The 25700-nt window shown below is 34.4% G+C and overlaps 2 protein-coding genes across 2 annotated transcripts in view; one reads left to right on the plus strand and one right to left on the minus strand.

Moving 5' to 3' along the window:
- Positions 1-556: 556 nt before the first annotated feature.
- LOC144956093 (uncharacterized) overlaps positions 557-25700 on the minus strand; it is a 137241-nt gene continuing 112097 nt past the window's right edge. The window contains exon 3 of the mRNA XM_078886440.1: positions 557-8803. Within this exon, the coding sequence (XP_078742566.1) occupies positions 7588-8803 (1216 nt within the window). The 3' untranslated portion in view covers positions 557-7587. The remainder of the gene's footprint in view (positions 8804-25700) is intronic.
- Positions 20614-25700, plus strand: part of LOC144955920 (macrophage-expressed gene 1 protein-like) — a 27889-nt gene continuing 22802 nt past the window's right edge. Inside the window, exons 1-3 of the mRNA XM_078886181.1 lie at positions 20614-20682; positions 22859-23125; positions 24321-24581. Coding sequence (XP_078742307.1) covers positions 22878-23125; positions 24321-24581 — 509 coding nt within the window. The 5' untranslated portion in view covers positions 20614-20682; positions 22859-22877. The remainder of the gene's footprint in view (positions 20683-22858; positions 23126-24320; positions 24582-25700) is intronic.

The following is a 25700-nucleotide window of genomic DNA, read 5'->3' on the forward strand; positions in this document are numbered from 1 at the left end:
AATCCTTCCCCCACCCCCCCCCCCTCAATAAAAAAAGAACAAACAAAAAAATCCCCCCCCCCCCCAACAAACAACCCCAAAAATCAATACACCCCCCCCCCCCTTTCAAAAAACCTAAGACAGAAAGAGAACAAAGTAAAAGAATGATAAAAAGTGATAAAAAGAATGACATAGATTAAAATATAGAAAGGTGGATATATCAGTTTGTAGAAGGTTGATAGATGGATTGATAGAAAGATAGATACAGGCATAGATATAGAGAATGACAGATCGTTTGGTTGATATATAGATCAATAATGTGTGTGTGTGTGTGAGAGAGAGAGAGAGAGAGAGAGAGAGAGAGAGAGAGAGAGGCGGAGAGAGGGTGAAAGAGAGAAAGATAGAGATAGGAGGAGGAGGAGGAAGAGGAGGAGGAGGAGGAAGAGGTGGAAGCGGAGGTGGAGGAGGGCAGGGAGGAGGAATCTAGATAATGTCCAGTTACAACAACAGCAACAACAACAACAACAACAACAACAACAACAACAGCAACAACATCAAAAAGTCACTTATAAAATCATAGAATTCCATGTCTTTATTCAACAAAATCAAATCAAATTTACTACAAAATGTATCATGTGAACGATATGAGCAACTAATAGAAACATGTGGGTAACATAAAAAAACAACAATCAGAAGAAAAAGAAAAACCCAAACAAAATAAACAATCAACAATAAATTATAGATAGTTCGAAGATGACGTCACTCAGGCCTTTGTTATTGTTTTTTGCCATCCGCGTTTATGAGTAATGCTCAATGAACTGTATTAACCTGACTATAAACGTTCATGGATACACACAGTTTTGTGTGTTGGTCTGTTATACTTCCGGATGGCAATGTTATGAGCTTCTTAGCCAAGCGCATACTATCTATAGTCCATCTACCCACTCAACAGTTGTTAATGACAAACAACAAAATAATAACAATAATAAAACATTATATCTATCATTTTATTGCCACAAAGTTAATGTTACTCAGATTTTTTTTTTTTTTTTTTTTTTTTTGGGTTCGTTTTAGACCTCTGGTTGGGTGGTTAGTTCTCAATGACGTCCAACTTTCCGTAACCTTCTTCGTTAACTTATAAATAGACTTTAAAAAATTAAAAATTGACGTCACTCAAGTCTTTGTTATTGGTTGTTTGTTTTTTTGGGGTTTATTTTGGGTTTTTTTTTTTTTTGCCATCCATGTTCATGAGCAATTCTCTCTAAACTGCTATAACCAGGCTATAAAAGTTTAAGGTTACATATTATAGTTTTGTGTGTTGGTCCGTTATATTTCCGGATGGCAATGTTGTGAGTTTCTTAGCCAAGCGCACAGCATCTATAAAAAATTATTTCATTGTACAGAGGAGTATTTGAGCAGAAGTAATCTCGTTGTTTTCTGATTACATAACACGGTTGTTGGTATGGGTAATGTAACCAGAAGGAGGTGCTTTTAATCATATCATATGCCAGGTGTTTTTGATAGCTTGTTCCAAATCCAACCAAAACAGACCAGTAGTTTTAGTTTATTTGTTAAAATATGTGACCCATCGTCTCAAAACTGTATTATGTCCGAACGAACCATATGCTTAAAAGCCGATTTAATGTTAAACTGGTCAAACATATAAATTGTTAGCATTAGCACCCTAAAATAATATGGTATTCATTCTCCTCAATAAAACATACAAACTCAACACAAGTCTGATATTTCTGGCTATAAATTCAATTTTAAATATCTTAGCCATCCTGACTTAATACTGTTTTGAGGCGAAGGGTCACATATAAGAATCAATATTAAAAGGCATGAAATTATGACCTACCGTGAAACAAAATATTTGTATTTTGGCTGTCAACATAATATAGGCAGCAATATTATGGGGGGGCAGCGTGACTCAGTGGCACGGTCTTTGCTTCGTATCCGACGAAAGGTACCGAGTTCGATTACCCACCGCTGAGCTATTTGACCTTGTGGCCTTGTCAGTCGCCATCTCGACTTAGCTCAATTTTGCGCCGTTATACTGCTGCGGCTGACGCCTGGATCAATCACCCTGTTTTGTTGATAAAGGGGAAAGCCCAATATTATCTGTAATGTTTCATTCATCCTGATTTTTTGATAAAGGGGAAACCGGAAACGTTCATTGTTATCTCTTTTCGTATATTAAATTGAAGCTTACATTCAATTTCCCATTGTTACTTATTTATCTCGTGTTACCAAGAACGCTGAAACCTGAAACATTATAAGTTTAAGAGTTTTTGACAAGATCATTGTAATTTTAATGGATTTTTATTTGAAGGATGAGTTTTCTACCATAACTTGTATATGTGACCCAACCTCTCAAAACGGTATTATCTCGAGATGGACCAGATGCTAAAAAGTCAAATTATAGTTAAACTGGTCAAAATGTTTGTATTTAGTACAGTAAAATATGATATTCCTTCTCGTCTATAAATCATATAAACTCAACTTCAGCATGATATTAATTTCTGGCTACAAATTCCATTTCAAGCATCTTAATCACCCCGACTTAATACCGTTTTGAGACGAGGGTCACATATTTTCTGAGTGTGTCAGACAAATATTATTCTTTTAAAGATTTTTTTTTACAGTTTTCTTTTTTTTTTTGCCAGTTGGATATTGTAGATAGATAATCTCGTAATGTAGATTTCTTTTTGTGTGTGTGTGTGTGTGTGTGTGTGTGTGTGTGTGTTGAAAATAAAGGAGACACAAACAAGCAATGCAACAAGCACAAACAAAATTAATATGCACAGTTTTTATAATCATTTATATAAATTATAATTAGATAATAATAAAGGAGAAAAGATTGGAACGTGTCAGCATCAAGGCTGTTTTATTTCCTGCTTATCCTAATATTTTGGAATTTTTTACACAACATATGTGACCCATCGTCTCAAAAAGGTATTATGTCGGAACGAACCATATGCTTAAAAGCCGAATTTAATGTTAAACTGGTCAAACATATAAATTGTTGGCATTAGCACTCTAAAATATGGTATCCATTCTCTTCAGTAAAACATACAAACTCAACACAAGTCTGATATTTCTGATCATAAATTCAATTTTCAACATCTTAACCAACCCGACTTAATACCGTTTTGAGGCGAAGGGTCACATATAGACAATAAGTCTTACAATAGTAGGATGCGAGTACGTTAATTTTAAAAAAGATTTTTGATTGTGTAATTTGTAATTTTCATTACCCATTTCTTAAAATGTCATAGATTATCATTTTAATAGAACATTTTAAAAACTTAAAAAGTATAATATTTCATTCTAATAATAGTATCACAACATATAAACAGTATAATTCCACCTCTCTCCCTAAATAGTCACGCGTAATGATATCAAGTTTAGAATAATAATTTGTGACGTCAGATTATAAATAATTAAATTTGACTAAAAATCGATTCTTTAAAAAGAAGCATCTTTTAAATGTTTTTGAAAATGTCTTTTATTCAAAGATGACGAAATACGAATCGATTTAGGGGTAGAATAGATGATTATGATTTCTTACACTCTTGCGTTGTGGAATTCTAACTTTATGCCCAACACACACTCGCAAGCTCGTGCAGTGGTTGGGAACACGTCCAGAATTCCAAAAAGCAAAAGTGTAAGAATCGTATAGACGTCTAGATAGTATTCAATGACGTTATTACTTTTTAATAAATGAAATAATTTATTGCCTTAACTTTATAACGTTTATTAGTAAAATCTATAGATTATCCATTATATGACGAGAAATTGCCATAACTTTATAACGTTTGCCAAGTAAAATCTATAGATTATCCATTATATGACGAGAAATTGCCATAACTTTATAACGTTTATTAGTAAAATCTATAGATTATCCATTATATGACGAGAAATTGCCATTACTTTATAACGTTTGATAAGTAAAATCTATAGATTATCCATTATATGACGAGAAATTGCCATTACTTTATAACGTTTGCCAAGTAAAATCTATTGAATATCCATTAAATGAAGAGAAATTCCCATAACTTTATAACGTTTGCCAAGTAAAATCTATTGAATATCCATTAAATGATGAGAAATTGACATTTATAACGTTTGCCTAGTAAAATATATAACATATCCATTAAATGAAGAAAAATTGCCATAACTTTATAACGTTTGATAAGTAAAATCTATAAAATATCCATTAAATGAAGAAACATTGCCATAACTTTATAACGTTTAATAAGTAAAGTCTATAAAATATCCATTAAATAAGAAAATTGCCATAACTTTATAACGTTTAATAAGTAAAGTCTATAAAATATCCATTAAATAAAGAGAAATTGCCATAACTTTATAATGTTTAATAAGTAAAGTCTATAAAATATCCATTAAATAAAGAGAAATTGCCATAACTTTATAACGTTTAATAAGTAAAGTCTATAAAATATCCATTAAATAAAGAGAAATTGCCATAACTTTATAACGTTTAATAAGTAAAGTCTATAAAATATCCATTAAATAAAGAGAAATTGCATAACTTTATAACGTTTAATAAGTAAAGTCTATAAAATATCCATTAAATAAAGAGAAATTGCCATAACTTTATAACGTTTGATAAGTAAAGTCTATAAAATATCCATTAAATAAAGAGAAATTGCCATAACTTTATAACGTTTAATAAGTAAAGTCTATAAAATATCCATTAAATAAAGAGAAATTGCCATAACTTTATAACGTTTAATAAGTAAAGTCTATAAAATATTCATTAAATAAAGAGAAATTGCCATAACTTTATAACGTTTGATAAGTAAAGTCTATAAAATATCCATTAAATAAAGAGAAATTGCCATAACTTTATAACGTTTAATAAGTAAAGTCTATAAAATATCCATTAAATAAAGAGAAATTGCCATAACTTTATAACGTTTAATAAGTAAAGTCTATAAAATATCCATTAAATAAAGAGAAATTGCCATAACTTTATAACGTTTAATAAGTAAAGTCTATAAAATATTCATTAAATAAAGAGAAATTGCCATAACTTTATAACGTTTGATAAGTAAAATCTACAGAATATCCATTAAATGAAGAGAATAAGAGGGTTTAAACTTTAGACCCTTCCCTTCTCCTTATTATATATGTGTTTAGACAGAGAAATATATTATTTTTACTTCTTTGACTAGATAATTATAGAAGAATTTTTAGTATTTTAACTAAAAATGTAATATGTAAATCTAGTTTATTACGTAATAATCTATTATTCTATATCATTATTATGAGGATTGTAAATGTTATTCGATTTGGTCGTAAGAGGAGTTTAAACTAGATAATTAAAATCTATATACCTGTTGTCTTTTCTGTATAACATCAGTATAGATAATTTGATATTGACGTCCCTCATGTATTTGTTATTGCTTTTTGCCATCCGTGTTTATGAGTAATTTTCACTAAACTGTACCAACCAGACTTAAAGCGGTCAAGGTTGCACATAATGTTGTGTGTTGGTCCGTTAAACTTCCGGATGGCAATGTTGTGAGTTTCTTAGCCGAGCGCATACTATCTTTCCCTTGTGAAAATATACTGTGACAAAATTACGTCATTGCTATGCGTTCTTCCTACTTAGATAATACGTGTATTGATATTTCAATGATTCCAGAACTCAACATAGATCTATACCAACGTGTGCATAATATGCAGGTCTGACATCCGAACGTAATTATTATGGGCCTAGTTTAACATTGTTGTAATGGACAATATTTTCCGTCATTATTTTTAGAATTCCATAACAACAACAAGCCCATAATAAAGTGGGTTGTCAGACCTGCAAATGAGTACGCATTAATCTAGATTTACAAATTTGCAACACAATTTCACAGATTGAAAAAAAAATTCATACAAACGAACATTTTTTACACGTTTCTTTAAAAAATCGCAGGCCAAAGTTTAGAATAAATTCATCACAGTGATTACATTCATTGAAGTCTATGTTTCATTTGTCTACTGTTATTTAATCCTTCGAACTTCAAACTGAAATCGTTATAACAGTTATAATACATTATAAAACCCTTCTCCCTAAATAATAACGTGTAATGAAAACATGTTTACTAAATATAATAATTTGTGACGTCAGATTATTAAGCGTAAATTTCACTAAAAATCAGATTCTTTAGAAAGAAGTAGATATTATTTAAATGTTTTTGAACATATCTTTTATTCAAACACAAAGAATTTGGAATTGATTGAGGGGGAGAATAAAAGATTTCTTACACTCTTGCTCTTTGGAGTTCGAACTTTGTTCCCAACGCCCACTCGCAAGCTCGTGCAAAGTTTGGGAACACGTCCGGACTTCCAAAAAGCAAGCGTGTAACAATCGTATGTAATTATAGCATCCCTCTACTCTCCGTCTTAGTAAATAAACCAGTCAAAAATGCATCTTATTTGACGTTACCATTAATTTCACCTCGCACCGAATTGAAATTGTATTGAGTTGGGTCACCATAATTTTTTAAGTCACTTAATATAATATAAACAAAGGGGAGTAATACGCAACAGTGGGATGCCTTTTATATTATTTAAACTTTACAAGTTTAAAATAGCTGAACTGAAATCTACTTCTAATCTCGACTTACTTGAAAATTAAATTTAACCTTCTGATATTTTTATAGTTACTGACTTTAACGATAATTTTATAAGAAATTGGGTGTTATAATACAGTTTTTAACTATGACCTTGAATATATCCTGACCTCGGATATAGCCCTCCCAAGATCAGGGCAAGATCTCCGGTCCAAAAATCCAATATTGGGTCAAAAACTGTATAATAAATAAGAACATTACTGTAAATATGTGAAGGCTGGTTTTCAAAAACTCGTTAAGTCGATTTTTCTACTTTAAGCGGTTTTCCAACCAAGAGATAAATTTAAACGTAAACATTATTTTAAGCATCAACAATAATCTCCCTAGATTTGTGTGAATTTGAAGTTTAAATATATAAAATAATAGACCGAATGAGAAATTATAGGGGGGGGGGGATCCTCTATATCACAAAAAGGGTAAAAACGGAGTAGATAGTTTTGGAAAACCATTCTTCAGTGTGTAAACCCTCCCATTACCAACCGTTGGAAAATCGGCACATTCGTTACGATACCGCCAACAAAATTATTTTTCTGATTTCTTTTGCACATCACAAAATTTAAAGAAAATTTGTTGCTTTTATAGCCATAACATCTTGACACCGTTTTGTAACAAATATAACGTATAGAATTTTCTTGTTGCTTTTCTGGTTGAGTAAGAAAATTCTATTTTTGTATTTGTGTGCGTGCAAAGATTCGGTGAAAATTCTGAAAATGACTGGTAAGGAGAAGGCTAAAGGTTTTTTTTATAGGCCTAGAGTAAGATGTTACATTTCTGGTCTAATATTATCAAAACCATTCTCGAGAGCATCAATTTGTTTCAGTTTTAATCTGCTCCGTTTATGAATCGTTGATTTTATCATTGTCAACAATCTGCGCTTTTTGGTCTTCCATTTCTCTTTTGCTAAGTAACCCAGTTCCCATACTATCAAGAATTACAATGATTTGTTATTATAACATTACTCCTTTTTGCTAGGCAACTCGTCTGAAATATTATCATTAAAATGTGAAGATCTTTTCCCTACAAGGCCAGATGCGATGCTGCCAAAAGGAGCCCTTTTTCCAACAAGCCCAGATGCAATACTACCAAAAGGAGCCCTTTTTCCTACCAACCCAGAGGCAATGCTACCAAATGGAGCCCTTTTTCCAACAAGCCCTGATGCAATGCTGCCGAAAGGAGCCCTTTTTCCTACAAGGCCAGATGCAATGCTGCCAAAAGGAGCCCTTTTCCCAACAAGCCCAGATGCAATACTACCAAATGGAGCCCTTTTTCCTACCAATCCAGAGGCAATGCTACCAAATGGAGCCCTTTTTCCAACAAGCCCTGATGCAATGCTGCCAAAAGGAGCCCTTTTTCCTACAAGCCCTGATGCAATGCTACCAAATGGAGCCCTTTTTCCAACAAGCCCTGAAGCTATACTTCCAAATGGAGCCCTTTTTCCTACCAACCCAGAGGCAATGCTTCCAAATGGAGCCCTTTTTCCAACAAGCCCTGAAGCTATACTTCCAAATGGAGCCCTTTTTCCTACCAAACCAGAGGCAATGCTACCAAATGGAGCCCTTTTTCCAACAAGCCCCGAAGCTATACTTCCAAATGGAGCCCTTTTTCCTACCAACCCAGAGGCAATGCTACCGAATGGAGCCCTTTTTCCAACAAGCCCGGAAGCTATACTTCCAAAAGGAGCCCTTTTTCCCACCAACCCAGAAGCAATGCTACCAAATGGAGCCCTTTTTATAACAAGCCCTGATCCGATACTACCAAACGGAGCCCTTTTTCCAACAAGCCCTGATCCGATACTACCAAAAGGAGCCCTTTTCTCTTCAAGCTCAGAATCATTGTTATCATACCGTTCGCTTTTATCAAACAACCCACTGTCAATGACGCCATACGGATCAGTTTTTCCTACATATTCAGAGTCAGTTCCATCATAAGGGGTCCTTTTTCCAACTAAACCAGATGCAATACTTCCGAATGGTGCTCGTTTTACGTCCAATCCACCGTCAACACTGTCTTCTGCCGTGAATCCAGCATCGTCCGTATCCAGGGATCTTTTGGCGATCAAGCCAGTTGCCAGTTTGTCGAACGGTCGTCTTCTTTCCGCACTTCTGAGAAGCCGGACATATGGTCCAGCATGCTCTGTCTCATAACTTCCATCCTGGACAAGAGCAGATGATCTGAAAGTGAGACAAGAAAAGTTGGTTTTTTTAACTAACAGGAACAACTTTAATCAAACAAATATATTTTTAACAAATAATAATAAAATTCCCTTTATTCATCCCATAGGGGGGAATTTGCCTCTAGGGTCTTTTCCAAAGGAACATTTGAATAACCCAGGCGTCATCCGCAGTAAGGCACCGCAAAAAAAAAAATCGACCGTACCAGGCATGATTGATCTCGGTTCTTGTGTATGTGAAGGAAATGCTCTATCGACTGAGCTAACGGGCCCCCTACAGACTCTGACAGTACGATTAATTACAGGGAATGAGATTTTCGGAAGAGTAGCGTCTCTTGTTTGGACGTCGCCTTACAGAGAGAACGTCAACCTGGTTTTGCGCATGCGTCTCTCTCGTCCTCGCTTTCGGTGAAGTGTCTCATGCCGCTTTCATCGGAAGCGAGGACGAGACACGCATGCGCAAAACCATATTGACGTTCTCTCTCTAATAACTTCTCCTTCGGTAACGTCCTATCAAGGGACGCTACTCTTCCGCTATTCTCATTCCCTATCCGACAATTAATAGTCTAAAAAGCTTTCTGACATTCATTAATACGCTAATTGCCGTACTCTGGATGCAAAGATACATATTTAAAATATTTGGCCAGAAAACTCGTCCTTCAAACATTGATCATGTTCAATTTTTAATGACCCTCGTCTTGGCTAAAACTCTCAAACCTTGGACTTCGCAAAGGACAAGTACGAGTTATCTGGCCAAATTTTTATAGACCATTTTTTTTCAGAATGCGGCAGTTTACTGTTTATTATTGAGGGATTTTTTTTAGCTTTATATAGCGCAATATCCTCTAAATGTGCTCAAAGCGCTTTACAAGGGGTACCTGGTCAACAGCAACATTTAACATGTAGGGAGGGACATGACGACTGTTAGGTGATATTACAATTTTCGGACAAAGACAACGCTGTTAACGGCCAGGTACTCATTTTACACCTGAGTGCGGTGAGAGAATGTTAATAAAGAACCTTTTTCCAAGGACTCAAACTATGCGCCAAGCGCGAGGCTCGAACCCAGGACCTTCCGATCCGAAAGCGAGTGCTATACCACTAGACCACATAGCCGTGGTGCTGTGTGACCAATTGACTCACAATGATACTAATGTTGGATAGTGTAAATGTTGCTGTTCGAAGCTCGAAGAAATAAATAATAACGTAAAGTTGAATGTAAGCTTCAATTTAATTACAAAAACAGATCAAATGAACGTTTCGGGTTTCCTACGCCACTACCACATCATCTCATTCATCTGTGGTGTTTCAATCATCCTGTTTTGTTGACAAAGGGGAAACCCGAAACGTTCATTTGATCTGTTTTTGTAATTAAATTGAAGCTTACATTCAACTTCACGTTATTATTTATTACTAATGTTGGGGCAAACTAGGTACTTAAAATCTGCAACACTTTGAAAAAAACAAACAACAAAACATTTTGTAAGACTTAGTTTGGGCCTCCAGTTTTGTTATTTATGATTTGACAAGGCTATAAGGGTAATACGCTTCAACAGTCGTAACGTCACTTCCCTCGTAATGACGCAGGTAACTTAGTAACTGGCTCTAAACTATCGGAACAATGGCCGACGACCTTCTGAAATATTTTTTTCCGACGAGCATAAAAGCGTACCCAGAGGAAAAAAAAACATAAATTTGATCAAGTTTTGACTTTTATACATTCTGATCACAAGACATAAGAAAAGTTCTAGCCAGCATAAAGAATAAAAAGTACAGATTTTCTTTGATTTAGAACCACGATGGCCGCCGTTGCTGTGCAACGTGACATCAGACTATTGAACCCAATTTTAAGCCAGCAACAACATTATTTAACATCTAGAACGAGACATGACGCCTAGATAATTATAAAGCGCTATCACAATTGTTTGAGACAAAAACAACATCGTTTCCAGCCAGGTCCTTATTTTAAAGTTTAACTCTCTCCTTACCAGCCATTTTCAGGATTTTCCCCAAAACCTCACACCCAACTAACACAAAAATATATTTTTATCACTCAAGCACAATAGCAGCAAGTTCTTGCGATAAATACTTTTTTAGCAAAACATGCTCTATAACACACGGTTCATTTTATTTAAATTTTATGATGTATAAGAGAAATTTGAGTAAGAAAATGTTGGTTGTATCGTAACGAATGTGACGATTTTGCTGTAGTTGGTAAGGAAAGGGCTAAAGTCCATTTTAAAATGTATTGAAGAAGAAGTCAAAGTGTTACTAAACTGCATAGTTACACTTAGTTACAAATCGAACGCTTTTTTGTGTTTACTTTCCAAGATTTTTTCTACAACGGAGAGGACGTACAAAATGCTTATGTCGTCAATCTGGAATTTACTAATGTATTTCTGTTTTTATTGGATTTTTGTTGTGGTTTGCTGAAGAAGGATTTTGAGCCTGAAACGTTCAGTGAGTGTTTGGTATTTTGTTATTCATTTTTGTTTATTTCTTTTTTTAAAGGAGGAGTGAGTGATTCGAATAGTAACTGTGAATACGATGACAACCAGTCTCAATTTCAAAGCATAAAAACAGTGTGTTCCCTTGTATTAATTTATAAAAGATGTCTGTGTGCATTGTGAAGTGAATTTGTTATGAGATCATCATATTATTATAAGATCCACGCATTTCTATTAATGTTCATTACATAAACTGTTCGACCAATGTAAACCACTAAATATTTTCCATGTTGTGGACAATAAAGATTTATTACTAGTACTATTACTGTTACTATTACTGCTACTATTGCGGTTACTATTACTGTTACTACTACTGTTAGTATTGCTGTTACTATTACTATTACTAATTCTGCTACTTTTACTATTACTGTCACTATTACTGTTACTATTACTGTTACTATTACTGTCACAGTAAAGATTGTTCACAATTATCTTATTAAATTTTATTTTATTAAGAACTGAATTCATCTCACTCCAGTTATATTTCGGTAGGCCTAGATAAACTTTACCTTCTAATATTAGATCGTCTTTCCTTTTATAGCCTTCCCTCGAATTAATTTCTAATTAGTGAATACTTTTCGTTCTACATTCTGTCACGTAGCCACTTATTATAAAAGCTGATAGGTCTAACATTCGACACTCACTTTCTCTCCACAATCTATGCCGGACGGCCAGTCACTCTATTCCTATATATATATTGTAAGATTTTTATCTTTTGGGACTTTGTAGATATTATATCTACACCATTAAGACGCCGGAGCTTTTAACTTTGATTGTATAATCTTCAAGGATCAAACCCAAGCCCGCTGTACTACATTATAACTCCTTACCAGTTGCCTGGAAGTGGAATTTTACGAGTCCAATCCTGTTATCAGAGGAATAGATCATCCAAGCCCATCAACTGCCTGGAAACGTAAACTTATGAACCTGACATATTATTATAAGTTACGTAAAATATTCATATCTCTATTTGTAACTGCCACGATCACTGTTTATCTCTTTTAATTAAATTTCATCATCATTTTTATTTCATTGTAAACAAATCGTTAATTGTTTTTCATTTATAGTAACTAGTAAATTCTGGGGCCTCATTCTACATATATTTTATGCATAGTCGAGTAGCTCTTTACTCACTTGAGACCATGACATTTTGGAGGGGACACCCGGGAGGGGACACATATAAAGAATTGAATTTATTTAGTTACTTATATCTATTTCATCTAACTTTAAAGTTTAAATTGTAAAACTCTTAATTGTCCCACTTGATCATATTTTAATTGAACTCCCTATTTACAGGATTAATTTTTTTTTCTCTTTTTCATTTCTTCATTTAAATGGAATAGCAATTTATCCATTCATTCTTTCATTCAAATTGAATAGCATTTTATTGATTCATTCCTTCATCCATTTATTCATTTATAAATCATTCATCCATTCATTGTTCATTCATTTATTTATTCATTCATTCATTCATTCATTCATCCATTCATTCGTTTATTCACTCATTTATCCAATCATTCATACATTTATTCCTCCCTTCATTCTTTCATTCATACATTATCCATTCATTCATTCATCTATTCACTCAGTTTTTCATTCATTCATTCATTCCTTGTCCACTTTGTTATTATATCACTCATTTCATTTTGTTGTTTGCCTCATTCATGAATTGTTTTCAATATGTTTACATTCCATAACGATTCATTCACCTATCATCCAATCACTCAGTGTTGTGAACACATTTTGTAACTATTGTAAATCTTACGATATTTTATTGTTTTGTATTTCAGACATCACTGTTAAACACTCTTCAATGCCTAATTACAATTGTTGAACAACCATTGAACAAGAGAGAGGTCCCAGCCACGAACTGAGTTGGTAAATATATCCTTCATTATTCTCTTTTACATGAGTTGGGCATCACATAGTAACTATAGACATCGTGATTTGTTTTGCATAGTGATTTGTTTTAAATGCATTTTTGGCATATTACTGTTACCGAAAACCACTTATATATTATGTTCTGAAAAGTGAGTCTTTAAAAACTAAATAATAATAAAAGGAGTCTACTAGCCGTCGTGTTATATTTAGTGATAGATAACTTGGGATTATTTTGGCATCCTATTATTGTTATCATACTCTAGTATATTAGCATCATTGCGAATAATTGTACACAAACTAACGACGAGTCACACACATTGGTGATACCTTTTTCGTAGTAACATAGTTTAGAGTACACGCGATTGACACATTGTTATTGACACAAGTCATAATAACTCCGCATTGTATTGACACATTGCTTTATAAGATATAACAATAAAAGGCATCAAATTCAACATACATAATAAGTTGAAATAAGAGAGAGAGATTTCTAAAAATAGAACAGTTCATTCCAGTAAGTGTAAATAAATAAAACAGTCAGTAACAGTATCCTGTCAATATAATATATATAAAACATCGTAACTAATTTATTACAAAAATGGAAGCATATAAAAGATACTTAAGTCTCGCAAAGGACTTAGAAATACCCCAGGAAAGGATATTTTCATGGTGCGAAGAGAAAATAAAAGAAGAAAAGAAGAAAGAATTCGTAGAGAAGAAAATGAAGAAAGAATTCGTAGAGAAGAAAACGAAGAAAGAATTCGTAGAGAAGAAAATGAAGAAAGAATTCGTAGAGAAGAAAACGAAGAAAGAATTCGTAGAGAAGAAAATGAAGAAAGAATTCGTAGAGAAGAAAACGAAGAAAGAATTCGTAGAGAAGAAAAAGAGCACGAAGAAAGAATACGCAGAGAAGAACGAGAAGAAAGAGCCCAAGAAAGGGAACTAAAAAGACAAATAGCTTTAGCAGAAGAAGAAACCAAAAGGACCCAAATGATGCTGGAAATTGAAAAAACAAAAACCGGTCATGAAAGAAAACATAATAATAGTGATGAATTTTTCGTGAAACTTCCACGCATGCCAACATACGATGAACGCTCAGACTGTCTAGAATCCTTCTTACACCGATTCGAAGTTCAGGCTAAAGGTTATCGTTGGCCAGAAAGCAAATGGGCCACAGCCTTGATTAACTGCTTATCTGGAGAACCGCTAAAAGTTTTCTATACCTTAACAACTGAAGATGCAGATGATTATGGTAAAATTAAAGACGCTCTACTAAAAAGATTTAGATTAACGGAAGATGGTTACCAGGAAAGGTTTCACACTGCAAAACCGGAAAGTGGAGAAGACTTTAATACATTCGTGAACCGAATTACTCAATTTCTAAATCGGTGGCTTGAGTTGGCAAACGTAAAACAAGACGACTTTGCAGGCCTTTACTATCTCACGCTGAAGAATCGAATCTATCAAGCTTGCAACCCAGATTTAGTCGCATTCTTTAAAGAAAGAAAGCCAGAAAACTTGGACAAATTAAAAATCTACGCAGAAAACTTTAACAGCGCACATCCATTGACACCCCTTAGCAGAACATTGAAGGAACCATACTACGCTGCTGCTGCTCAGAGTCCAGGTACACCTAAAGTTCAGTACTCAAATAGGACGAGCCGATCAATCACTCGGAACACGCAAGTGAAACAGGATGACCATAGTAACAAACCATGGAACAAACAGTTCAATAGAGACCATAGCCGACCCTATCAAAACAAAACAAGAAATAGCACTGACAATAATACTGAGTATAAGAAAACCAACAAACCTATAATTAAATGTCAATATTGTGGAATGAAAGGCCACACAGCAGACAAATGTTACAAAATCGTGGGATATCCAAAAGAAACTGCAAATGCATCACTCCAAACAGGTGTAAACAATCAGACACGAGTAATGTCAGGAGAAAATATAAATGTGTATTGCGTGAAAGGTATGTCACTTTTAACACAAACTCACAAATCAGGATCGCTATTTTTTTGTGAAGGCAAAGCTAATGGAACTGATTGCAAAATATTGAGAGACACAGGATGCAGTACAGTAGGAATAAAAGCATCTTTGATCAATGACGAAGACAAAACTGGAAAAACGGTACAATGCATCACATTCAGTGGCACAGTCGAAACCTTTGAAACAGCTAATGTGTACATAGAAACCCCATACTATACAGGAATAGTGGAATGCTGTATACTTCCCAACCCCGTCGCTGATGTTATTGTTGGCAATATAAAAGGTCTTAAAGACAACCCAACAGATGTAAAAGAATGGTCATTGACCCAAGAAACAGCTTGTCTAACAGAAACAAGAAAGATGACTAAGACAACAGAGAAGCCAATGACTATTTCTCTTGAACCACAACAATTCGACAGGAACACGTTCATTGAAGAACAGAAAAAGGACCCGACTTTAACTTCATATTTCAATATCGCAAACAAAGGGACGAAATCAAAAGTTGAATACATCATTGAAAAAGATATTCTGTTCAGGTTACATAGGAAAAGAAACAAAATAGCTAAACAACTGGTCACGCCGAGTATTTACAGAAACAAAATCCTTGGAATAGCGCACGATTCAATAACCTCTGGACATCTTGGGAGCTCTTCCACATTGAAGAGAATATCCGAGAATTTCACATGGCCTGGAATTACTAAAGACGTCCGAGAATATGTGAAATCTTGTGACACATGTCAAAGAAGAGTCGCAAAAGGCAGAATACCGAGATTGCCATTAGAGACAACCCCAGTTATTGAAAAAGTTTTTCAAAAAGTTGCAATTGACATTATAGGCCCTTTAACAAAATCAGATAGAAACCATACACACATACTAACACTAGTCGATTACGCAACCAGGTGGCCAGAAGCGATAGCATTGAAATCAACTACATCGGATCACATAGCTGAAGCATTGATGACAATTTTTACTAGAATAGGCATACCAAATGAGATACTGTCGGACAATGGACCCCAATTTACATCACATATGATGCATGAAACCATGAAACTCATGGGAATACAACACTCATTCACAACTCCCTACCACCCCCAAGCAAATGGTCTTTGTGAAAGATTTAATGGCACTCTAAAGAATATGTTAAGAAAAGTGTCAGCAGAAAAACCAGATGATTGGGACAGATACTTACCAGCAATCCTATTTGCATATAGAGAAATACCCCAAGAATCTACAGGCTACTCCCCATTTGAGTTGATGTATGGACGATTACCTCGCGGCCCGATCAATATAGTAGCCGACATTTGTAAAGGGAATGAGGAGGACAATAACGAAATTATGTTTGCTTACGAATATGTAAGAAACCTGAAAGACAGAATAGAGGACACATGTAAGCTAGCACAGGAATCCGTCACTAAAAAAGCAGAGAAATACAAGGAATACTCCGATCGAAAAAGCAAGTCAAGAAAATTTGAGATTGGTGACAAAGTACTAATACTCTTACCCGATGACTCGAGTAAACTTTTAGCTACATGGAAAGGACCATTCAATGTATTAGCAGTACGATCTGGTGTTAATTACGAGATTCAAATTAACAACACAACAAAGACATTCCATGCAAACATGCTAAAAAAATATTTCGATAGAGACAGATTATCACAACCAATATTTAACCATGTTGAAGCTGCAAATGTAGGATTAATCATCGAAACTCACAGCGATGATGTCGAACTACAACACACCCCACAACACGGTAACTCTAAAAATAGCACAATTAATGACGTCACAATCAATCCTCAGCTAAACGAATGTCAGAAACGAGAAATCAGGTCATTATTAGAAAAGTACCAGTCAGTCTTTACAGACGCACCCGGACATACAACATTAGTGGAACACGACATAAAGTTAACCACATCTACCCCTATCAACGTGAAAAACTATCCTATTCCATTTCACGCACGAGAACAAGTTGAAAAGGAAGTTAAGGATATGCTAGATACAGGAATAGTTAGATATTCTTCAAGCCCATACTCATCACCAATAGTAGTAGTGAAAAAGAAAGACGGATCGATAAGGCTATGTATCGACTTTCGCAAATTAAATGAAGCAACAGTATTTGATGCAGAACCAATACCAAATCAAGAGAATTTATTTGCTGCCTTATCTCAAGCAAAATACATGACAAAATGTGATCTTTCTAGAGGTTACTGGCAGATTCCACTGAAAGAATCATGTAAGAAATACACAGCATTTCAATCACCATTAGGATTGTTAGAATTTAACTATATGCCATTTGGATTGTCGACAGCCGCATCGACATTCCAAAGAATGATGCGTATGTTATTAAAAGACATCCCGTCTACACTCTCATACTTCGACGACGCATGTATTTTCTCAAACTCATGGACTGATCACATGACAACCTTAGAATTAGTGCTTGAAGCATTAAAACGTAATTCTTTAACAACAAAACCGTCAAAAACAAGCGTTGCATTTTACGAAATTGATTTTCTCGGTCATACCGTTGGTCATGGGACACAGACACCCGAGACAGAAAAACAAACAAAAATCGCACAATTGCAACCACCTAAGACAAAAAAAGAAGTACGCAAAGTACTTGGGCTCCTAAATTTTTACAGGAAATACATTTACAACTTCGCGCACATCGCGACACCGCTAACAAATCTGACAAAGAATGGGTCACCGAACAAAATTGTTTGGACAGAAGCGTGTCAGAATAGCTTTAACCAATTAAAGGCATTACTCTGTTCAGAACCAATTCTTAAATTACCCGACATATCAAAAGAATTTGTTGTAAGAACTGACGCGTCTGATAAGGGCATCGCAGGTGTACTATTACAGGAGCATGAGGGAACTCTAATGCCTTGCTTATATGCAAGCAGAAAATTATTGGACAGAGAATCACGATACTCTGTAATAGAGCGTGAAGGACTGGCCATCGTCTTTGCTTTAAAGACATTCAGCAGATATCTACTGCTAAAAGAGTTTGTGGTCGAAACGGACCATAAGCCACTCACGTACATAAGAAATAACAGAATGAATAACAGTAGAGTACTAAGGTGGAGTCTATTTTTGCAAAATTACACTTTCAGTATCTCTCACATACCAGGTTGTGAAAATATTCACGCCGACCTACTTTCTCGATTAGTGTAATGACGTGAGAAGGGTATAACTTAACCTCCCATGCATACTGTTAGTTACCTCGCAAATTATGCCAAATCAGAACGCACAAATTCGATAATTTTATTTGTAAACATGATGACCCAACTTAATGTAACATTGAGTATTGTTTGGATATATATACCATACCCATTCATGATTTGGGAAATCTTCTCTTTATCTATTATTGTTATGAATTTTCACTCATTTATGATTAATAATTGAAATGTCAATATTCCATTAACATTTTCATTCATTTCATTCAGTAAATTACCTTCATATCATCGACTTAAATCATGCTTCATTGCCATCACTATTGTTTATCACAATGATTTGTAATCACATTGCCATCATGTTGTTCATCATAATGATTTGTAATCACAATCTTTCATTGTTATTGTCACCCATTCATATACCTACGTTAATATAAACATTTCCATGTCTAGTTAATAAATAATTTAATTGTAGCACAAATCATAACAATGGATTAATGCTAGATTATCATGATAGTAAATTTACTTCCGTTTGTAAAATCTATCTTTCCCATAATGGTTAAAGAGTATATTTTAAACGTGGGTGGGGGGTGTCACAGTAAAGATTGTTCACAATTATCTTATTAAATTTTATTTTATTAAGAACTGAATTCATCTCACTCCAGTTATATTTCGGTAGGCCTAGATAAACTTTACCTTCTAATATTAGATCGTCTTTCCTTTTATAGCCTTCCCTCGAATTAATTTCTAATTAGTGAATACTTTTCGTTCTACATTCTGTCACGTAGCCACTTATTATAAAAGCTGATAGGTCTAACATTCGACACTCACTTTCTCTCCACAATCTATGCCGGACGGCCAGTCACTCTATTCCTATATATATATTGTAAGATTTTTATCTTTTGGGACTTTGTAGATATTATATCTACACCATTAAGACGCCGGAGCTTTTAACTTTGATTGTATAATCTTCAAGGATCAAACCCAAGCCCGCTGTACTACATTATAACTCCTTACCAGTTGCCTGGAAGTGGAATTTTACGAGTCCAATCCTGTTATCAGAGGAATAGATCATCCAAGCCCATCAACTGCCTGGAAACGTAAACTTATGAACCTGACATATTATTATAAGTTACGTAAAATATTCATATCTCTATTTGTAACTGCCACGATCACTGTTTATCTCTTTTAATTAAATTTCATCATCATTTTTATTTCATTGTAAACAAATCGTTAATTGTTTTTCATTTATAGTAACTAGTAAATTCTGGGGCCTCATTCTACATATATTTTATGCATAGTCGAGTAGCTCTTTACTCACTTGAGACCATGACAATTACTGTTACTATTACTGTTACTATTACTGTTACTATTACTGTTACTATTACTGTTAGTATTACTGTTACTAATTCTGTTACTGTTACTATTACTGTTACTATTACTGTTACTATTACTGTTACTATTGCTGTTACTATTGTTGTTACTATTACTGTTACTACTACTGTTAGTATTACTGTTACTATTACTACTACTAATTCTGTTACTGTTACTATTACTGTTACTATTACTGTTACTATTACTGTTACTATCACTGTTAGTATTACTGTTACTATTACTATTACTTTTATTAATTTATACCTCAGAATAGTGAGGGATTGTAAATAAAGAAACCCTTTTCAAAGACTTATCTTTGCGCCGCCGACAACAAAACTCGAACAAGTAGTGCCCTGCATGTCGGAAGGCTGTGGTCGTATCACGAGACGACAACGTTCGGAGGCGGGCAGAGTTTGAGATTATTGTCATCCATCTGATAACTGATAACCCTTAACATAGCTTGATTTTGTTACATATGGAGACATCGTGCAGGTGATTGAAGAAAGGACAACACTTAAAACTCGTTATCTTTGGATTGTCACCTCTTTGTCAGCTTATTATGTCAACGAATACTCTGTCAAACTATGAAAAAACACGTAGTTAATATTTTGGCCCAAAAACTCGTCCTTCAAATATCGATCGATTAAGATAACACTCATCTTTCTTGGCAAAATTTTATAAAAGACTTCAGTCCCAGGTTTGAGAGTTTTTTATTTGTGCCAAGATGAGGGCCATTTTAATCGATCGATATTTGAAGGAAGAGTTTTCGGGCCCAAATTTTTAAATACGTGTTTTTCCTGAGTACGGCACTACTGACCATAGCGATAAGGTTTTCATGTTATCTATTAACGTTCCCAGTGTATCACCCTTAGATGTTGTGTAATTGTAATAAACACGAACATTACAATCAGTCTTATTAATTCAACACACGGGATAATTGGCTGTTGTTTACTGTGAGTATTTTAATTCTTTATTTGTTACAATTTGTATTGATATAATAACAATGAAAAATTATATCTAACTTGGGCTTTAAAAACGGCTTGAGCCACTTCATGTCTTGTTATTATCAACACAAATGCCTGCTCCACTCACTATTTTAGGATTTGTAAACATCTTTTATTACTAGATATTATTAATTTTATTGATTTAACACAACGCAAATAACAATAATTTCTTATCAATATAATAATATGACTTTATTGAAAATTCATTATTGTTAATAATAATAAAATATTTCAAGAGAATGAATATACTTCAAAATGTTTTCAAAATGCCAGTTTAACTCACTCGACCCTAAAACCGACTATATCCGTAGTTTACCCGGGTTATTTTTATTAAACTTTTACCTAATGCCTATTTATTACATTTTTCTGAGACAAATTATAGACGTAGCATCATAGCTAATGTTTTTAGTTTTTACATGTTAATTGTAGTTTAATAAAACTATAATGTGACCCATCATCTCAAAACGGTATTATGTCGGAGCGAACCACATGCTTAAAAGTCGAATTTAATGTTAAACTGGTCAAAAATATAAATTGTTGGCATTAGCACCCTAAAATATGGTTGCTATTCTCCTCAATAATTCGCATAAACTCAACAAAAGTCTGATATTACTGGCTATAAATTCAATTTTCAACATCTTTAAAACCCGACTTAATACCGTTTTGAGGCGAAGGGTCACAATTGAGTATATGCTCATTTTAAAGACATATTTTTCAATTTCGAAAAGTAGCAAAAAACTCTAGGATTGAGTGAGTTAACAAGAATACAAAACATTTCCGTTGATTGGCATGCACTTGATGCAACGATGGTTCCTATCAAATGCCTTTGTGAGTGTTCCTTAGAACTCAATACAATACTAGCATTGTTTTAATGAAGCATAACAAACATATGGCTTGCATTATTATTATCATTATTGTCATTATTATTATTTTTATTATTATTATTATTATTTTTATTATTATTATTATTATTAATATTATAATTATAATTATTATTATTATTATTATTATTATTATTATTATTATTATTATTATTATCATTATTGTCATTGTTATTATTTTTATTATTATTATTATTATTATTATTATTATTATTATTATTATTATTATTATTTATTATCATTATTATTATCATTATTATTATCATTATTATTATTGTCATTATTATTATTATTATTGTCATTATTATTATTATTGTCATTATTATTTTCATTATTATTATTGTCATTATTATTTTCATTATTATTATTATTATTATTATTATTATTATTATTATTATTATTATCATTATTATTATTATTGTTATATTATTATTAATATTATCATTATCATTATCATTATCATTATCATTATTCATTATCATTATTATTATTATTATTATTATTATTATTATTATTATTATTATATTATTATTATTGTGGTTATTATTCTTGTCATTATTCTTATTCTTCTTCTTCTTATTATTATCATTATTATTATTATTATTATTATTATTATTATTATTATTATTATTATTATTATTATTATTATTATTATTATTATTATTATTATTATTATTATTATTATTATTGTTATTATTATTATTATTATTATTATTATTATTATTATTATTATTATTATTATTATTGTTATTATTATTATTATTATTATTATTATTATTGTTATTGTTATTATTATTATTATTATTATTATAAGTGTAATGGTAGCACGTCTGACCGTTATTCAGAAGGTCTGGGTTTCGATCCCAGTCGAGGTAGACTGATTTTTTTAGATGTTTTTTTTTCTTGTATTTTTCTTTCCTGCGTTGTCTGGCACCTTTCATACACACTTGGTCAGATCTTTATCTTATACCAGTGCCTGCTCCCTAATTTCTTAATTTCATACATGTACTGCTCACAAGGGGCAGAGTGGCTTAGTTGTACGGTCTTTGCTTCGTACCCGAAAAGTACCGAGTTCAATCACCCGCAGTTGCGCTGCGTGACCTTGAGCACGTCACCTCGGCCTAGCTCACTTTGCGGCGCTGGTCTCCTGGGTTATTCCAGTCTTCCCTAAAGACGAATTTCCTCTAGGGGATGAATAAAGGGAATTTTGATTTATTATTTTCATTTACTTTTTTTAAGCCTAGACCTGGTCGTATTACAAGAATGCACGGGAGTATATTCCCCACCATCCTCATCGTATTCTCCATTATCTCTTGCTGCAAAGCCGATCCACCAAAGAACTTGTACAGTCCCGGCGATCTCAGGCTTTGTCAGCAGACAACGCCACTCAGAGAGAATGGCGGAGGAGGTTATGAGGAAAGGTTTATGGCTAAACTGGAGGCTTTACCTGGATCAGGCTGGGACAATCTGAAAAATGCCCCAATGGGTTCTGTCCTTGCTGTAAATTACAGGTTGGTTATCATGGGTTTTTATTTTGGCTGACTCTTTGGGGTAAATATTGTTAAATCAAGTCCATAATTGCTTCCGCTCGGTCATCAGACCTGTTAATATGTATACGTCGGATATATTCCATTAACTTTAAAATGTTTAGAATTTCTAATCTTTCATTAATATGAATTCATAGTCTTTATTTAGATAGTACATCATTGCGACATAATTTCATTTTAGACAACTGATCACTGATTTCTTTTTTCCTTCAAAGCCACTCGGCCCATGGAGCCGGAGTTTATCCCGGTTTCTATATAGCGTAAAACGGACAATAGAAATTACTTGCTATCCTTTTGATAGAACACCAGTCTATGGCAAAGTACTTTCCGCCAAATCAAACAGACTCAGCTACCCGTTCACTGCTAGGTAGACAAGGGGGGGGGGGGGCAGATAAAAAAGAATCTCGACTGCACCCGGTCTCGGTCCCTTTGCGTGTGAAGCGAGTGCTCTGCCAACTGAGCTATCGCGACCCCCAAAAATAAGTATAACTGCTTCAAAGTAGAAAAAAAACAAACAACTTTAGCATGGATTGCTGTTTCAGCTTCAAAGCCTTTCATCAGCCAACAAAAAAGGTAGCCATGCTTCACGAAAATCAGTGTTGATTGATAACGGCTATGTGGTCTAGTGGTATGGATCGGAAGGTCCTGGGTTCGAGCCTCACTGATTTAGTATCACTATAATTGGGGGGGGGGGGCTCACAACACTTGGACAAAGCATTAGTCTCATAACGGCAGGGGACCTTGAAAATCTGAGAACCCGAGCAGAGGACCGGCAATATTGGAGACACCTCACACAGGAAATACTGGAAACAGCCAAGGCGACCCGATCTTTCGGTCGAGACGCGAAAGGCATCTAAGTCAAGTAAGTCAAGTAATTGGGGGGGGGGGGGCGAAGTGGTCGAGTGGTTAAGGCATTGCACTGTGACCGGAAGGTCCTCGGTTCGAGCCCCTCCTCAAGCAATTTCTTTTTTTTCCTTGAGCAAGGTTATTAACCCCCAATTTGCTGACTTGGACAACATGGGCGATTCCTGTTGACATCAGACATCTTGTTTGATGAATTATCTTTAATATTCCTTCGTAGAATGCCTAGACGACGATGTCTTATGACGTCGTGGTGGAAAGGCATAATTAATTAAAAATAATTCCATTAACATTCCAGCTACTGCCGCACCACAGACGACGGCAGATTCCTCATCCCGGACTCCATCAACGTGTACCCAGTCAAGACTAGTCGCGTGGACTCATACGCCGAGATCATCACCAACTGGAAGGACTACACGTCTGCCACCAGCCAGAGCATCAACAGTAATCTGGGGTTTCAAGGCCTCTTTGACATCAGCGGTACATTCTCTGATGACTATCTTTACACTAAGACGGGGCAGCTTGAGGATGATTCTCTAACGACCCGGGTTCAGGAAAGGTACGGGCAAATTAAATAAATTTTGTAGCTGTAGTTTGAATGAGTGGTTAACACATTTTGGCGGTGATGCGGGAGGTCTCAGATTCGAGCCATGCTTCTGGTAGACTCGAAGAATTTTGTTTTTTCCATTGAAAAGAATACAACAAACAAACAAAACAAAAACATGTGACATCATAACGCTTTACAAAGGCTCCTAGCGTAGCCATCGTTAACTTATAGCCTGACACAAGAACCCTCTAGGACTGGCAGTTTGACGTCATTTTTTTAGGTTTGTGTAGCGTCTGGTGAGTTGAGGTTAGTAGTGCTCATGGAAACAAACGGTCCCATTGAATACAACTCACGATTTGTTTTCTTTTGTGGCCAAAGACTGGCATTTTGACGTCATTTTTTGGTCAGTGACAGGCTTTAAGTTAACGATGACTACGCGGTGATGCGGGAGGTCTCAGATTCGAGCCATGCTTCAGGTAGACTCGAAGGATTTTTTTTCATTGACAAGAATACGACATACAAAACAAAAAAAAACAAAAACAAAAACAAACAAAACAAAAACATTTGACGCCATAACACTTTACAAAGGCTACCACACGGATAGCCATACCACATAAGTTATAGATAGTATGAAGCTGACGTCACTCAAGTCTTTGTTATTGCCTTTTGCCATCCGTCTTTATGAGTAATTCTCACTAAACTGTATTAACCAGACTATAAACAATCATAGTTACACACAATTTTGTGTGTTGGTCCGTTATACATCGGCAATGTTATAAGTTTCTTAGCCAAGCGCACACTATCTATCTATACGCCTAAACGTTATTTTCGACGGAGACAATTCTGTCACCTGCCTGGTACTCACTGAGTACAGTGAGAAATCTGAAGGTCTTGTCTCCCATACGTGTGTCATTTGCGATGTGACGAGATCTAGATCTTCTTGAAGTCTCCGCATTCATGTGTTTTACAAGTCGTTTCTTTCGAGTCATAACGAATATGATGCCAATGCACGATGATATTCTTCACCTTTCGTCTTTGTAAATCGCTTTGAGTACGTTTAGTGGATATTGCGCTATATAAAAAGCTTAATTTATTATCATTATTATTATTATTATGATTATTATTATTATT

This window comes from Berghia stephanieae, chromosome 10, assembly GCF_034508935.2.
Source record: "Berghia stephanieae isolate SIO BIC M18660-M18661 chromosome 10, UCSD_Bste_1.3, whole genome shotgun sequence".
Classification (NCBI taxonomy): Eukaryota; Metazoa; Mollusca; class Gastropoda; order Nudibranchia; family Aeolidiidae; genus Berghia; species Berghia stephanieae.